The sequence below is a fragment of the Arvicola amphibius genome, chromosome 4 (assembly GCF_903992535.2).
Source record: "Arvicola amphibius chromosome 4, mArvAmp1.2, whole genome shotgun sequence".
In the NCBI taxonomy this organism is placed as follows: Eukaryota; Metazoa; Chordata; class Mammalia; order Rodentia; family Cricetidae; genus Arvicola; species Arvicola amphibius.
The window spans coordinates 36,805,777-36,824,103 of record NC_052050.1 but is presented as its reverse complement, the minus strand read 5'-3'; the positions used below and the strand labels follow the sequence as shown (position 1 = coordinate 36,824,103).

The following is an 18,327-nucleotide window of genomic DNA, read 5'->3' as shown; positions in this document are numbered from 1 at the left end:
ATGGCTAAACGATATAAAAATATTATAGTCGGGGGTCAGAGAGATGGCTCAGCAGTTAAGAACACTGACTGCTCTTCCAGAGAATCTAGGTTCAATTCCCAGCACCTACATAGCAGCTAACAACTGTCTGTAACTCCAAGATCTGACACCCTCACACAGACATAAAAAAACAAACAATAAAAAAAGCAAACACCAATGCACATAAAATAAGAATAAATAAATTATTTAAAAATATTATAGTAATTTTACTTATTTATTTATTCAAATAGACCAAGTCATCTGAATCTTAAAAATTATTTTAATGAAATAAAAATGCTCACAGGCCAAGTAGTGCTGGTGCACGCCTTTAGTCCCAGCACTCGGGAGGCAGGCAGAACTCTGTTAGTTTGAGGCCAGCCTGTTCTACACAGGGAGTTCCAGGATAGCCAGGGATACACAGAGAAATCCTGTCTCAGAATTTAAAAACAACCACTACAGCAACAAAACAACAAAAACAAAAAACAAACAAAAAAAGAGTAATTCCAGAACAAGCACAAGAAAGGTATTAGATAGCTTTGAATAGCCCAGTATGGAGAGTTCCACGCCAGCCAGGGCTATGTAGTGAAACCCTGTCTAAGAACAAACCACCAAACACAACAGATAAACTTTAAGTATCATGTGCCAAAAAACAAGGAAACAAAGAATGTCGGGTGTCATACCAAAAGGATACAAGCCAGCTTGAAGGGGCTTCCCACCAACCTATACAATTTTAATACCAAAATAATTCATTGAGTAAGACAGGAAAGCAGGAGCCCATGTTGCTATAAATGAATCACTCAATGGTAAATAAATACAAGAAAGGGGATTCTATTCTATTAATAGAAAAGAGATAATCCATGCTCCTCTTCCTCCCCCTTCTTCAACAGGAACTCACTATGCAGCCCTGGCTGGTCTAGAACTTGCTATATAGACCAGGCTAGCCTTGAACTCACAGAAATACACTTGTCCCATCCTTCCAAATGCTAGCAAAATAAATTATTCTTTTAATTAATTAATTTTTAAAAATTAGCTGTGTGAGATGGCAAATATCTATAATCCCTTCGCTTGGGAGAATAAAGCAGAAGGATGACTATACAGAGTTCTAGTCTAGCCTGAGCTAAGAATTTAATAAAAATAAATTAACAACTAAAATAATAGATAGGTAGGTAGGTAGATAGATAGATAGATAGATAGATAGATAGATAGATAGATAGAAAAATAAGTCAATACAGCACATGTCTTTAATCTCAGCACTTGGAAAACAGAAGCAGGCAGAACTCTGAGTTCTAGGCCAGTTTGGGTTATGTAATGAGACTCTGCCTTAAAACAACAATAAAGTGCTATCTCTGAATAATAGTGAATAGCAATACTTCCCCTGGATATATCCTATCATTTCAGCTTCATGAACACATCTTTTATAAAAAAAAAATAAATAAAGCCTGTAATCCCCAACAGCAGCTTTAACAAACACAACAGAAGCTGCACCTCCCCTCCTGAGTGTTGCATAGAGAGCATATGCACACAGCACACACACAGAGCACTGACTTTGCCATGGACAGGAGGTCTGATGACCCAGGTCGGTGGACTAATGCTGAGACAAAACAAAACCACTATGTGGCAGTGTTGAGATTTATGGAAATTTTGATTTGGCTTTACAGTAATTATGGGAGTAAACACATGACAAGGACCCCGTTTCAATGCCAATGACTGATAAGAAACAGGAGGGCAATAGGCTGTAGAACTGGTCAATACCAGACTCTCATGAAGCCACTTGAGATATAAAAGTAATCTACTGCTCACCTGGCATCATCATTCATTGAAGTGTGGTCAATAGGTGCCATGAAACTCAGGAGCTTGCTAAGGACATGAAACCTAAATAAAGCAAAAAACCAAACAGACAGCAACATTAGCAATCATTAACTCAGCAAAGAACACATATTCTACCAATTGAACCCCATGAGTGATCCCATGGACTTGGGTTCCAGAGTGGAGAGGGGAAAGATCACAGGCATTTGCAACTGTATTCTCTTTTCCCCTTAATGCAATAGGAAACAGTCTGCTAATAGAATAGTGAAAATCACAGTTAAACATAAACACATTTAAATCACAGCTAAATAGGAGGGGAAACAATACATTTGTATCTTTGAGCATGCATAAATCTTTAAATATTATTCCAGATAAAAATCAATGAGAACCCAACTACATTAGTTTCCTCCTCTGTGTGCATCTTAGTTTTCGGTGCCATTAAAGTTACCTACTAGCAAGAGGACTGGCAAGAGAACAGGCAGTGCCAACACTGCCATTCACTGATACTGGTTCCCCATGCCAGGAAAGACTCCTGCAACTCTATCATCTCTACAGGAACTGTGCTGGTTCTTTCACAATCCCACCTTTAGCTGAAGGAGCACAATGAAGTTCTGAACAACTCTGAGGTCAATTTTTAGTTTGAGATGTCATGAAATTTAACCTACTGCACCTGTACTTCCTAGCAATATATAAAAGGTATTTTTTGTATACAGTCCTTTGAAATTTCCAGATAAAATGAACTAACTATGCCACTTAATACAAATCAGATTATACCAGAGAATTCCACAATGTACTCCTTTTAATCTTCCTATTAGAAAAAGCTTAGATGACTGCCCCACAACCAAAAACATAGACAAATACATAAAACTTCTATTTGAGCAAAACATTTAAAAACAAAAATCCAATAAATATCCTCATGCATAATTATTTCAGTTTTAGAAACATTTTACAGATCAAATAAGTCCCTATTCAATCACACAATCTAAACCTTCCAAACTGCATTCTTCTTTCAACAAATGAATTTTACAAAATAACAGCATGAAATTTTTTTCAACTCAAGAGTAACAGAAAAAATATATACCCACATGCACAAACACAGTTTAAAAATGAAACTGTAATGCAGTTATCTCCCCACATATAATATTTTGGTTAGTGATGGCTACCCAGTCTTTGTGTCCTAGGCTACAATAACTAGCTTTCTGTAAATGTGTAAGTAGATCACCTAACAGGTCCCCCCTCTTGGTAAGCAACAAATGACTGCACTTAATAGTCTGTATTGTCTTCACACCTTTAGAGTGCTCTTGTGTCTATAGAATTTAATGTTGTTATACCAAAAGACATCTATATAGTTTCTTTTCTTTACAAACATTTTACACAATGTAAAAATTAAAAGTTTTTTTTTTTTTGTGACAGAGCTCACATTGCAATTCAGGCTGGTCATAAAACTGAAACAATCCTCTTGTCCTGGTTTCCAGGGTGCTGAGATTATAAGTGTGAATCACCACACCTGACTCAAAAAGGATTTTTTTTTTCTGTGTTTTCAGTGATGCTGGGACTGAGTACAGGGTCTTGTGTATACTAACAATAATTTGAGACCATGATGATATTTGTTTCCCCTCAAACTTTTTCTTTTCTTTTTGGACAGGGTCTCATTATGTTGTTCTAACTGGCCTGGAACTCGCTTATGCAGACCAGTAGGTTTCATACTCATTGAGACTATCCTGGCTCTCTTCAGATGTTTTTTGCCCATTGGTTTAGTATCTACTTGTGGGCCTTATCTACAAAATGTATTGCTATATGGAGCTGGGGTAGTGGCTCAAGTGTTTGATGTGCAAAACAGAGGATCTGAGTTAGAATCCCCAGAATCCCCTGAAATGCCAGGCATAGTGATGTACCTGTAACCACAGTGCTGGAGCAGTGATGTAACAAGAGGTTCCTGGAAGCTTGATGACCAAAATGGCAAACTCAAGTTTGTGGAGAACAATAGCGAAAACAGCTGATGTCAACTGCTACCTCCACACATGAATACACACACACAATTTTTTAAAACACTTGAAATAAAATATCTGCTGTGGTGTTTGTTCCACCAGTGATTCTCTACTTCTCTGGTTCCCTCTACATTTAGCTAGAATTCCCTCTACATAACTAGAATTATGCATGACTTTGGACAACATATTAACTGGTATACTAAAGGCTTTTATGAAACAAACCATACAATAAGAGTTGTGTTCAAGAAGTAGAGGGAAGTAGATCTCTGTGTCTGAGGCCAGCCTGGTCCACTAAGAGGTCCAGGTCAGCCAAGGCTACATAGTGAGACCCCGTCTAGAGAGAGAAAGGAAAGGAGGGAGAGAGGGAGCGACAAAGAGGGAAACATTTCTAGTATGGAAAGCCCTTTGGCTGTTGCTTCTAGTCTTACACAGAAGCCAAAAGATTCTTGAGTACCCAGGTAGTGGTAGCACACACCTTTAACCCCAACAATCAGGAGGCAGAGGCAGGTGAATCTCTGTGAGTTCAAGGCCAGCCTGGACTACATAGTGAGTTCCAGGGTAGCCAGGGCTATACAGATAAACCCTGTCTTGAAACAAACCATAGAGAAAGAGAGAGTGAGAGAAAGATAACTCGATATTTGTGTTGACAAAGTGATGAGAACGGAAAAGATCTTGGTGACTCTGACATTCCAGGCACTCTGGTCATGGTAAACACCCCCATGATCAATAGGCTGCCTTTGTCTCACCTCCTCAGCATTCTTTATGAACTCCTCTTCCTCTATCAATCTCATATATGCAATATTTCTTGGGGTTCCGTTTTTCTCATTATAGACTTGTCATATTATACAGTTTGAGAAAATGCAATTAAATTGCTTCTAAACTACCAAGTAATAAATACATACACCCTTCTCAATTAAAAATGTCTCTAAAAAGATTAGAACCATCTTCAGGAGGAAGAGGCAGGAGGATCTCTGAGTTCGAGACCAGCCAGGCATACAGAGTGAGTTCTAGGACAGCCAGGGCTACATGGAGAAATCCTGTCTTGATTAAAAATAAAAAAAAAAGGCCTTTCAAGGTTGTATGAAATTCAACATATTCTAAACAGAATCCACTCTTTCTCTCAACAACAACAAAAACAAAACAGATTTTCTCCTTGTAGCATATGCTGGTAACCATTCTAGCCTACTCACGATCTTCACATGAAGTCACTATGAAATACTAAGTCTTCACCTGAATTCATGGTTCAGCGTATCAGTTCTTTCATCAAGCCCTTGCTCTCAAAAATTTCTAGTTCTAGTTCACAAAACCCTAGAACTGTCTTTCTAAAACACTAGAGTGATAACAATACTCCTCCGTATGGAATCTCTAAATGCTTCATGGTGGTCAACAGAACAAAGCCCCAACTGTGAGAGTGGCTGTGATCTAGCACTCACCTAAACACCAAGCCTCACTACAGTCCCTCTTATTTTTAACCTTTAGTCTTGTTTTGCTTAAGCATGTCTCTTGAATGGATGTTGCCAGAATAAGATTTTAATGTCTCTGAATATTTTGGGCAGGTAGGGATTTCAACCACTACCAAGTTACATAATTGCACTGGCACATACATCTAATTAACAGTTTAATGAAATTAACTTCATGAATTAAGATAATAAAAGCAAGTTTCATTAAAATAAAATCCTGATCAGTGGAAATGGCTTGCCAAGGAAGCATAACCACCAGAGTTTGGCTACTCACCACCCAATGCAAACGCTGAGCAGGTATAGCTGATTACTGCCTATAATTCTGTGTTAAAAAGGAAGCAACCCCACCCCCCACCCCAGCAAACTGCCTAGACTAGCTTTGGGTTCAAGTGAGAAAGCCTAGGTCAATATAAACAATAGAGAGCAGCTGAGGAAAACACCCAGTGTCAATCTCGGGCCTCCCATACACATGTGCATATACACATACATCCCCACACACAATACTGTTTTCTTTCAACCTGATAAATAAAAATCCTGACCAACGTCTTTCGATCTGAGCAGTAGTCCCTTGCTCTCAATCAGTTACCATAACAGAAGAGTACCTGCTTTCCAATACCAACCTTGACTTTTCTTTTTCCTCTAAAGCAGAGCCTCATGCATTTGTCAGCAGGCACACTGCTGGTGAGCGCCACTTCCAGATCCAGGTTTTTAAATCTATGCTTTGCTTACAGTCACAGCCAATCATTGTAGTATTATCATCATTTTTATCCAAGGCATTTTCTGACTGACTACTATCTACAAGGCACTGCAGTTGGAAGTGAGGTTGAGCTATCTGAAAGGATAAAGTAACACTATTCTTGAGCACAAAAGGTACATACAGCTCTTGGTTCTAACAATTTAAAAATTCACAGTAACAAAAATGTAGAATATTTTCTTGTTTCCTCCCTCTCCTTTTTTACTTTTTAGGAAGCTGGGTCTCTGTGTAGCCAAAGTAGGCCTCAAGCTTTTGATCCTCTTGTGTTAGCCTCCTCAGTGCTAAGATTACAGATTATACCATCACAGCTGGCCTCTCTCAATTCTTTGGAAGACATAATTTATTCCCAAGAGAAACACCATTATATAAACCTAAGAGAATGTTTACTGTGTACTAGATATCTATACATTAGTTCACTTAATATCCATAACAAATCTATCAAGAAGGGATTATCTCCTTTAATTAATAAATGAAAACAGTGAGGAATAGAGAATAGAGATCCAAAATAGTATGACCAGACAGAGTTAAGACCTGAACCCACATCTTCCAACTGCTCCTTCTGGAGAGACCCCGTAAGCTAGTCTTACACACAGTCCTGAGTGTAACCTGAACTAACAGTACAGATCACAGCTGCCATTTATAACATATTGTTAGTAACATTCTTTAGATCCCCACGGGGAAACAGAGATAGACCAGTGCAGAAAAAGGAATGGAACTGAGGAAGGAAACAAGCACTAGGGTGACCGACTGACCCAGCAGTCTTAGAAGAATGACGGCAACAGTAACAGCTACAATGGCGGTCAATACTGCTACCCTACAATGCTTACCAGGAACCTAGCGCTATTCTGAGAGCTCCACATACTTCTTCATTTAATCTCACCACCACAAACTGGTTCTGAGTGGTTATCATGCCCATTTTACAAATAAAGAAACCAGCATAAGGAGTTTAAGGTCTCCCAAAGTATGCACTAGTCACTGTCTGAACTGGAACCCAAACTCAGGCAGTGTGGCTCGAGTCACCCTCTTAATCACATAGTAAAAACGCCCAGAGAAGCACAAGAGCATTTCAACACAGGAGAAAACAGTTTTCGGCTGAAATCTAAGTGGTAGCTCCTGTGCACTTCTGCAAAGCTGAATCAGCATTTCCTGGTGAGTCTTGTTAAATCCCGAAAAAGGTAAAGTGATTATGAAATCTGTTTTTGTGAAGTTTTTCTCCCTCTAGTAGTTCAGGCTGGCTTCCAACTTACAATACTCCTGACTGCACCTCCTGAGTGCTGAGGTTACAGGCATGCATCGTCTGAAGACATTCAAAAGTAAGACAGATCCATATCTGTCTATAGGAAATCTAATAAAAGAAAGGCTCTCTAGTGATGTAAGATTAGCTATCTATCTAAAAGCATACATATAAAGATGGTTTTTGGCATGCACCTGAACTATCAGCAGATTCTTTGACACTGAGGTTTTGTCAGATGATATTACCCTACTCTAGCCTCAGGATATAAATCTAAAAATATAGAAATGTCAGTTCCTACTCTCTTGCTCTGTCTTTTGTCTGTATCTTTCTTTCTAAAAAAATGTATTTTCTAATATTATCTATTTATGTATACATGTGTACATCCATGAGGTCAGAAGGGCATCAGATCCCCTGGAGCTGCCTGATAAGGCTGCTGGGAATCAAACTTGTCTTGTGTAAGAACAGTGTGTGCTCTTAACCATTGAACCATCTCTCCAGCCCTGTCTGTACCTTCCTTAGACTCATTATTAGTGCAGAGTGGAGTGTCTTCATACACCAAAAATACTTCTATTTTCCCATAAAAATTATATTCCTCATCTCATGTAAGTATACTGTTAACATTTTCGAAGTCTTTCACTTTGTATTTTTAAAGCTAAAATAATCATCCTTCCTTTGTTTTCTAATTATTTCTTTCAGGGAAACACTAACTGTATTTTATACATCCATTGACAACAATAGAACATTCAATAAACTGTATTTCCCTTTTAGAGTAAAATAATGGTCATAAAAACACTTACACATCAATTTGTTATTTTTATCATCCATAAAAACAGAATCGTGAGCAGAAGAATATGCCAGAATATTAACACTCAAGAGGCTCAGGCAGGAGACTTTTAGTTCAAGATCAACCTGTCTCAAAAAACAAAATCAAGGCTAAAACGGTCAAGAGAAAGAAGACAGGACAATCAAAACGAAAGAGAAGCAACAACGCACACTGGCTTCCCACAAACTTACCGAAGCTTCCTTCCTTTGCTGGCTTTTCTATCTACTTTCTTTCGGATCTTGCTTCGTAGTTTCTGGATTGCAAGCCATTGCCTGGGAAATTCACAAGCCATATTATGCAACATCACTCCCAAAAAAAAAAAGCTATGAACGTTGAAAATTTGTAATTTTTCCTCACTAACAACCATGCAGAAAAAAAAACCCACCAACCTGCATCAAATTTCCTCAAAATAGTCTTGGGCCAAAGTGACTTGGGAAGGTGGGAAATTCTACAGCAAATCTGGTTAACAACGCTCCTCAGTATTTGGAGTTGCTATGACAAGCACTCAATCTGCCAGTCTGCAGAAAAGTCCATAGAGTACAAGCCACTTGAGTTTCCTCTAATGTTTTGGCTTGTGCACAGTCTCTAGATGCTGCAAGTGCTGGTTTGTCTGAAAGCATCAATTCATTTTTATTTACATTCTCATCACCCTCCTCTCTTTTGGTTTTCTGGGACAAAGTCTCTCTATGTAGCCCTGGCTCTCCTTGAATCTGCCTCCGTCTCCCAAGTGTTGAGGTTAAAGACACACACCACCATGTTAGCTCAATTCTCTAACTTTTATTTTCCCTTTCTAATTAATACTCAGTATTTTTTTATTTTCCTTTCTAATTAAAAATTTACACTTATTTATTTATCTAGATGTGTGTGCACTCACTTGTTCATGCCCACACATACTAGGGCACATGTACAGAGGTCAGAGGACAACTCATGGGAGTCTCTTTCCACTTTGTGAATTTTGGGAACCAAACCTGGGTCATCTGCTCTTAATTATTCACTAATCTTATACTTGTTTGTATTTTCTATATATAATAATATTTATAGTCTATCTATAATATTTAAGTATGCATTAATAAAAGGTAAAGACTCTTTTCCCCCCTCCCTCAATATAATTTCTTTTATTTTTACTTTTTAAGACAGGGAGACTTGGTAGAATTTTGGGGATCGCTTATGTAAACTATCAGATCATCAGCAAACAGTGAGAGTTTGACACTGAACCTTATAGAAGAGAAAGTGGGAAATACACTTGAACGCACTGGCACAGGAGACCACTCCCTAAATATAACCCCAGCAGCACAGACACTGAAAGAAACAATTAATATATGGGACCTTCTGAAACTGAAAAGCTTCTGTAAAGCAAAGGACACAGTCAGCAAGACAAAATGACAGCCTACAGAACGGGAAAAGATCTTCACTAACCCCACATCAGACAGAGGTCTGATCTCCAAAATATACAAAGAACTCAAGAAATTGGTCACCAAAAGAACACACCCAATTAAAAAAAAAATGGAGTACAGACCTAAACAGAGAACTCTCAACAGAGGAATCTAAAATGGCTGAAAGAGGCTTAAGGAAATGTCCAACCTTAGTCATCAGAGAAATGCAAATCAAAACAACTCTGAGATTCCATCTTACACCTGCAAGAATGGCCAAAATCAAAAACACTGATGACAACTTATGCTGGAGAGGTTGTGGGGAAAGGGGAACACTTCCGCATTGCTGGTGGGAATGCAAGCTGGTAAACTCCTTTGGATGTCGGTGTGGCGATGTCTCAGAAAATTAGGAAACCTTCCTCAAGACCCAGTAATACCACTTTTGGGTATATATCCAAAGGATGCTCAATCATGCCACAAGGACATGTGCTCAACTATGTTCATAGCAGCTTTGTTTGTTATAGCCAGAACCTGGAAACAACCTAAATGCCCCACGACCAAAGAATGGATAAGGAAAATGTATTACATTTACACAATGGAGTACTCCACAGCAGAAAAACAAAAACAAACAAACAAAAAAAGGACATCTTGAATTTTGCAGGAAAATGGATGGAGCTAGAAAAACGTTATTTTGAGTGAGGTAACCCAGACAGAAAGACAATTATCACATGTACTCACTAGTAGGTGGTTTTTAAACATAGAGCAAAGAAAGCCAGCCTACAAACCACAATCCCAGAGAACTTAGACAACAATAAAAACACTAAGAGAGACTTACATAGATCTAATCTACATGGGAAGTAGAAAGTAGAAAAAGACAAGATCTCCTAAGTAAATTGGGAGCATGGGGACCTTGGGGGAGGGTTAAAAGAGGGAGGGGAGCAGAGAAAAATGTAGAGCTCAATAAAAATCAATAAAAAAATGCTTTAAAAAAAGGCAGACTAAGCTGACCTCAAATTCATAAAGATCCACCTGCCTCTGTATCCTGGGTAATGGGATTTTAAAAAGTGTGTGCCACAACCTGGACTGATTTTAATTTTATTACCATTATTACCTTTAAAAAAATAAAAAAGTAAGAAACATTATACAATAAATAATATTATTCAATATTCATCAGTCTCAAGCTCCCTAGGTTAACTCTTTTTTCACAGCTGGTTTGTTTGGATCAGGGTCCACATAGGATTTATGTATCTGGGAACTTATTTTTCAAATAAGGGATTTGAAACCAAGCTAGAAAGATCTCCACAAACTGAACCTGTGAACAAAAGCTAACGGGAAATTACAGTAGCAGCTAGTCATTTTACCTGACTTACACAAGGAAAACTCAACATGGGGGGGGGAATCTAGGGAAATCCAATTACTGTAATCTTAATATAATCTTAATTACCATAATCTATTTTATTGTAAAGTCAGATAAATGTACAATATAATCACCACTTAAATGCAATTTGCTCTATCACATTAACTGTATGGAAAACACTCCTACAACATTCCAAAGATACAGGAAATATCAACAATATCCTATCCCAAAATTCAAATATGAAAATTCAAATACAAAATTCAAATTACTCCATCAACACTAATTTTTCATTGCCTATTCAAAATGCTGCTCTGTCCAAAATCTCCTTTTGATATCTGCAGTTTTTGTTTCTTTTCATGCTCATGGTTATTTAAATGCACACCACTCACCAGGTAGCACTCTAAATGCCCTTTCTATTTTCAAAGCACAAGATGATGCATGGGAACAAGAGCCTTAGTAAAGATTGCTATGGATATAAACACAACCCACACTAAGAGTGAAGAGCATAAGAAAGACTGGTAATTATAGGACCAGTCACTGCGTTGGAGGCTGAATTGAGAGTACTCAACGGGAGAAACTACTACATAGGCAGCATGAATGAACAGAAAACCATATATCTAACTTACCTTCCCATGGCCACCTGATCATTTGGATCCAAGGAGCTGGTCTTCCGCTCTATGAGTTCTCGAAGGAGCTAAGGAAAAAGGACAGCAACTGAATTATTATCATCTCCTAGCAGCAACTGGTTTAAAAGAACACAGAAGGAATTCTGAAAGGCATAATGACCACTCTTAAGCTCCAGTCAATAAGGGAGAATTTCCATTAGCCCTTTTATATTTATATAGTTTCAAAGGTAGCTATCACAATAGCTGAGAAGAGACATCCATTTGGATGACTTATGGTACTACAGTTTGTTTCAAACGAATTAATGAACGAGCAACATTCCTCTTACTGCTTTTACAACCAGTTTTGCTTGTCTCATCAACAATGGATAATTTTTTAAAGGTCAGGTAGGAAGGGCTGTGGACAGAAAGGGAAATGCATCAGCTTCCAACCAGTGGGATAATGGTGTAAAGTTAACTTCAGAACTACAACCCCAGGATTCAGAAAGTCTTCCCTGAGTGGAAGTCTTGACTGTCAATAAAGAAGAGTGTGGACTTCACCCTCTTGCTTTATACAACTGTACTCTGCTATGCCAGTGATACCAACTAACCTAACCAGACACAACACAAACACATACACATAGTCACCAAAGTCTGGAGGAACTAAGAAGTCATTTGTGTCTCCATCCTGCTGGGTTAACTCCGTGGGGGTTCTAACATTATTCTTCCATTCTCCTCTTAATCCTGGTACTCCACTGCATCCAATAACAATCTCAATCTATACCTTCCACACACTTAGGAACCTGCATAGGACTTTAGAGCCCTCAGTGTAAAGGGTGTCAAAACATTAAAAGACAAGAATTTTAAGCTGCAACAATAAATTTGGTGTCATATCTGCTATAAGTGCTACAAGGAAAGAAATGAAAACAGAAATTAAGTTTCCAGACATCTCAGGGAAATCTAAAATAAACTAGTTCCTGCTAAACATCTATCAATAATACAGGTTTGTCTTTAAAATTTGTTTCTTCACAAAAACAAGCAATTATTTTGTAGGTACGTCATAGTTAGTAATACAGGTATTTCACCAAATTAAATAGCTGAAGCCTGTACTAGGATGGAGAAGAAATAAATTCCTATGAAAGTAGTTTACTTTCTAATTTTCATTTGTGAATGTAAGCAGGCACTGAAGAAGTAAAATCTATAAAAATATCCACCTCCATAAGACACAGAATTACTGCACAAAGAAAAAAATATCTCAATCGCAATTAAAAATCCTCCTGTGAAGTTTTCTCATTTGCTCATTTTGGGCATTATTACCACAGCAATTACGTTTAAAAATGCAGGGACCAGAGGCCACCGGTTTATTATCACTAGAAAACAGCAAGCTATTTCTCTACCCCGTTTATCTGATTGATTCCCAACATCTTTCTGGCAGCCAATCTATCAGTTTATCTCTCCTACTTCATCACAGTCACTTCTGGCAGCTAAATACAAGATCCAAATCCAGTGCTACACAGACACATGACATGGTAAACCTGTGTAACGCGGTTGCTGAGTAAACAGCTCTGCCCTAGGGCTCAGCGCAAATGGGCTCTGCTTCCTAGTCAATGTTCTGTGAGAAGTAAGGCTGGCGAATAGGTGAGGGCAGAGGTTAATAATAATTTTTTAATGAACAGAAAAGAATGAAATGACTGCATTTTACTGCCCTACCTTGTTCCAGTCACATAAGAGATTACAACCACTATTCCTGGTTTTCTTAATCACCCCTAATCCCTTGCGCCTGAACAGTCCTGGCCACTGGGGAGCAAGTGCTCAGGGAAGGCTGCTCCAGCACAACAGAACTGCCTCATCTGAAGGAGAGCACCACACTCCTGCAAAGGCTAGAAACCAGAGTCGCACAACTGCAGAGAATCAGCAGCAGCGGCAGCAGCCATTCAAGCACCAAATTGGTACTCTTTTGTGCTCACAAGTACTCTGTGTTCTACACACATCCTGGTATGCATCCTCATGACTTAAGAACTTCATACAACTCTTCTTAATCACTCCCAATGGAGAAGATGCAACTGATCCATCTGCCTGTATAGCTGACTGGGTTCAAAATTTCAGAAGAAATAAAATGTCATCAGCATATTACCCATGGATAGTTATTAAGTAAGGTAATGCAGCACTAGTTTCTTTCCAGACATCCTAAGAGTAAGAAGTCATATCTTATTGTTGTCTGGATATTCATATCCCTGATGACAAGCCATGTGGGACGTCTTCCTGTATTTACTGGTTACCCATGTATCTCTATGGAGAAATGTCTATTCAGATTCTTTATCTATTTTAAAGTTGATGGGGACTGGAGAGAGATGGTTTGGTGGTCAAGAGCACTGGCTCCTCTTCAGGAAGACCCAGGTCTAGTCCCCAGGACCCACCATAGCTCACAACCATCTGTAACTCCAGTCTCAGAGAGATCCAATGGCTTCTTTTGGCCTCCAAGAATACTATATACACACAGTGTACAGACATAACTGCAGGCAAAACACTCACTCACACACACAAAATTTTAAAACAAATGAAGCTGGGTTGTGTTGTTATCAAGGTGTAGGAGTTCTTAAACTCTGTGTACCATGTCCTTATAAGGGAAAGATCTTTCCATTTTCTTGATGGTATCATTTACCTAAGTAAGTTGTTAATTTTGATATAATCTATTTTTCCTCTGCTATTTGTACTTTTAATGTTGTAGGAAATCATCATGTAATTCCTATAAGTTAATCTAAGAGTTTTCCAGTTCATAAGATCCATTCTGAGTTAACTCTGTGTGGTATATGACAGAAAGGCAGAGAGAGGTCCACCCTTATTCTTTCATTAGTGGATGTCCTCTTGTTGAAAAGACTTTTCTCCAATGAACTTTCTTAGCACCCTGTCAAAAGGCCAAGTCATTTTTTAAAGAATTTGGGTTTAAGACCACATACTTCCAGGCTTTCTACATTTGTGATCTGAGTTACTCCTGCTTCTCAGGCTTCCAAAGTCCATAGACACAGACCCTGAGGAAGGAAAAGGCTAAAAAATGCAGCTGTTCTACCGGAGGGGAAGGATTCCTAACACCTTTCTCCCTAGTACACAGACATAGCCCAATTTCTGTGTGTTCAGACCCTCACCCAATGAGGTACAAAAGCAGAATCAAGGCCTGTGATTCCAGCACTGAGATGGAAACTGGAGAACAAAGAGATCTGGGCACCCCCCTCCCTTACGGTAAATTCAAGGCAACCCTGAACTGCACAGACTCTGTCTCAAAAAAAAAAAAAAATCATTTACTCTTCCTTCCTTCTGTTCACTTCCTCAAAAGAATTTTTCCTTGATCTGGCTCCTACTTTACTACCCCATTTTTACTTTTAGCTCCCTAGTCTTTCAAATTAACCCTAAAATCGGGTGTGATAATAGTGTATGCCTTTAATTCCGGCACTTGGAAGATAAAAGCAGGTGGATCTCTCTGAGTTCAGGTTTACACAGGGAGTTACAGGAGAGCTAAGGCTACAAAGTGAAGCCCTGTCTCAAAAAAATACATACATACATACATACATACATCTAATTAACTGTAAAAGAAGTCACTTGTGATTTTTTTCAACAATATTACTATTGCTTATTTTGGAATTTCACAAAATGCACCTCAATCGCACTTGCTTTCCATTCCTGCCAGGTCCACATCTTGAGGCTCATGAAAAATACATTTGCATATACTATAATTTTAAATATTTGGGAAGGAATTTCTGTCTGCACCTGTAGTGTAAGTTCAACATAAAATGATTCATTTCCCACAGGGTTATGGTTCTCTAACTTCTTTCCACAGGGTTCACTTACTCTTCAATTAACTCTACGGCCTAAAATTTCTTCTTCCACTAACCTGCTCAAACGAAAGTTAGCTCCCTCTTCCTAGGGCCTTTAGAACCATTAGTGATCTCTCCTTCTTCTGTATTCTTTAATAGGCCCTCACAGTAAGCGTTTCTGTTGTTTAAAACATCTGCTATACTTAGCTACCGGCTTCTTGAGGACAGGGAACATAGTTATTTTTACATATATCCCTGCAAGAATGCCACTCATACATTATCATTCAATGCATTTTCCTGAGTCAAGTAGTAAGAAGTGACCTTAGAAACAGTACAAAAACTATTCAGCTTTTATAGAAAAACTACATTAGGAGAAAATAAAGAATAGAACAGAAGGAAATCAGAATGAGTGTATAAATTCCAAGAAACATCTTAATTCTGAATTAAGAATGATTTACCTTTGGTTACTAGGGCAGAGAATGTATAGTCAAAAGCAGGGGTAAGTCTGCCCAAGTCTCTCCCTGCCTAGGTCTTTAAGGACTCAGTTATCTTTTTTACTTTGACTCAGTTGTGTTGTACCTGGACTAGAATTTGGAAGGATGACAAGTTTAGTAGCCAAATGAAGTGGTACTGTTTTCAAAGGCCATAATATTTCACCATGCTTTGTCACTTGGCTTAAAATTTATTAGTCAGAACAGGAAATCTTCCTATCAGAACCCATAAATTTCTTTAGACATAATATAGAGTTTTAATGTCTAATAATTTACTAGCAGTGTAAGAAAATCACAACCAGCATCAGGCTCTGATGTATGAACACAGCAATTTGAATGCTAGGGAACTTCTTGGCAATTTGCTTTTCCTTCCTTCTTACTACATTAAAAACAATTTAATGGCATCAATCTGCTCTCTCAAATCTTTGCTAAAAGTGACCAAGAGTGAAGGTGCTGTTGGTAAGGTTTACAACAGTTCCCACTGCAAACATTCTGGCCTCTTGGTCCCCAGATATATATTTTGTTAAGTATTTTTTAATGTTATAAAGGTGAGGGGTGTCCTTTGGACTATAACTCAATTTCTGGACACTTTAGAAATATTTCTTTTAAGAGTATCATATAATCTATCATTTGTGTTGAAAGAACAGAGCAGTCACACTAAGCTGGAGGATTCACAGATAAGAAACTAGATTGAGAACTAATTTGTGTTCTGTAATTATGTTTCGTTAAGGCCTAAAAGCCCAGCAGAAACAAACACTCTTTTCACAGCCTAGCTTTCAGATGCCAATAATTCTTCAGCTCCACTAGAATCAATACTCTATTGACTCTGCCATCTTTTCAGTATCCCTCATCCTCTTCTCCAGTGCTCAACCTTCCTTATCAGGTAAATAATGATCCCATGGATCATCAGGACAACTTCTCCTGGTGTACATACATCCTCTACTCTCCTAAAGGCTGTGCCTTTGTTATACAGATCCACAACCCCTTACTAGGGATAGAATCTTGGAGTTCAAAAGTTTTAGAATTTTAGGAAGGAAACAAAACAAAGTGCATATAGCATAAATGCCTCAGTAATCTGGGCAGCACCCCAAAGTCAAACACATGTGTGTTCCTGGGTCTGAGTTACCTCACTCAATCTAATTCCTAATTCCACTTACTTGAAACTTTCATTTCATTTTTCTTTATAGCCGAATAGTATTCCACAGTGTACATGTACCACATTTTCATTATCCGTTCATCACTTGAAGGGCATTTATGTTGTTTCTGTTTCCTAGGCTATTGTGAAGAGAGCAGCAATGAACATGGACAGGATGCCAGAGTGTGGTATAACTGGGTCATATGGTAGATTCTCCCACCCCCAGCCTCCCCACACACCACAATCATACATAGGGTTCCTCTGTATAACAGTCCTGGCTATCCTGGAATTCATTTTGTAGATCAGGCTGGTCTCAAACTCACAGAGATCTGCCTGCTTCTGCCTCCTGAGTGCACCACCACTACCCAGTAAAGTAATTTACTTTTAATTTTTTGAAGGTTATCCACACTGATTTCTAGAGTGACTGTACCAATTTGCAATCACCAACAGTAATGAAAGAGTGGGCTAAGTAAGATTATGGATTCAGAACCATTTCGACAAGGTGCTGCACCATAGCAAGCTTACCACATAAACACAGTTACCATTGGGAACTTTTTCATCCCAGAATTTCAGAGAAGGGACCCTGTGTCTGTATTTCCTTGGCAAAACATCAACATCAAATCCCAGTGTCTGAACTCAACCAGTGCCACATGGCTACTGGAGAAACAGGCCTTTGTGCCTGCGCTCATTTACCAACTCGCTGACTCCTAACTCTAGGGTCTTCTGAGACTGTTTTCCTAGTACCTCCCAACCTTGGAGATAAGACAAAACACTCAGATGAGAACTTAAATGTATGCTGATTGTTTTCTCATGAAAAGATGTTAAATACTATTTATGCAAACAAAATAATTGTTTTATTTACTTATGTTATTGACAGAATGTATTATATTACTTTGTTTAATATTTTGTATTAAATTGGCCTTGGATAAATACCACTTGGTCATTGTACATAATCTTTCTAATATACTGATGGATTGAATTCTTGGACTTTTGGTTTTACAGAACAAAGGACCAATTCTAGGGTCTTGCACACGGTGGGCAAGCTCTATCACTGAACCACACACTCATCCCTAAGCTTGCTGACTTTTATATCAATATGCATAAGAAATACTGGTCTGTTTTCTTTCTTTGTAATGTTCTACCTGCTAATGGTATTAAAATGACATTGGACTTCTAATGACTCTTTAATGTCACTTGTATCAATGTTGGCTATTTTAATTTATCTACTCTGTGTAGGTATGCACATATATGTGGGGTGGGAGGGAGATAACATGCACGCCACAATACACTTGTGCAGGACAGAGGAAAATATGCATAAACTGGTTCTCTTCTTCTACCATATGGGTGCCAGTAACTGATTCCAGGTTTTAAGACTTGGCAACAAGCACCTTTACTTGTGAAGACATCTTACTGGCTCTAAATCTGTGCACATGTGCACTCATACATACACATACCATAACACACATGTTAGGTCAGAGGA

At 38.4% G+C, this 18,327-nt stretch overlaps 1 protein-coding gene across 2 annotated transcripts in view; it reads right to left on the bottom strand.

Annotated features, from left to right (window-relative positions):
* Aatf (apoptosis antagonizing transcription factor) overlaps positions 1–18,327 on the bottom strand; it is a 105,714-nt gene that overhangs the window by 23,643 nt on the left and 63,744 nt on the right. Inside the window, exons 9-11 of one of the 2 annotated variants that reach the window (XM_038328811.1) lie at positions 11,437–11,504; positions 8,275–8,355; positions 1,819–1,890 (exon numbers count right to left, since the gene is read on the bottom strand). In XM_038328811.1, coding sequence (XP_038184739.1) covers positions 1,819–1,890; positions 8,275–8,355; positions 11,437–11,504 — 221 coding nt within the window. The remainder of the gene's footprint in view (positions 1–1,818; positions 1,891–8,274; positions 8,356–11,436; positions 11,505–18,327) is intronic. The other variant, XM_038328812.1, reaches the window with a different exon arrangement.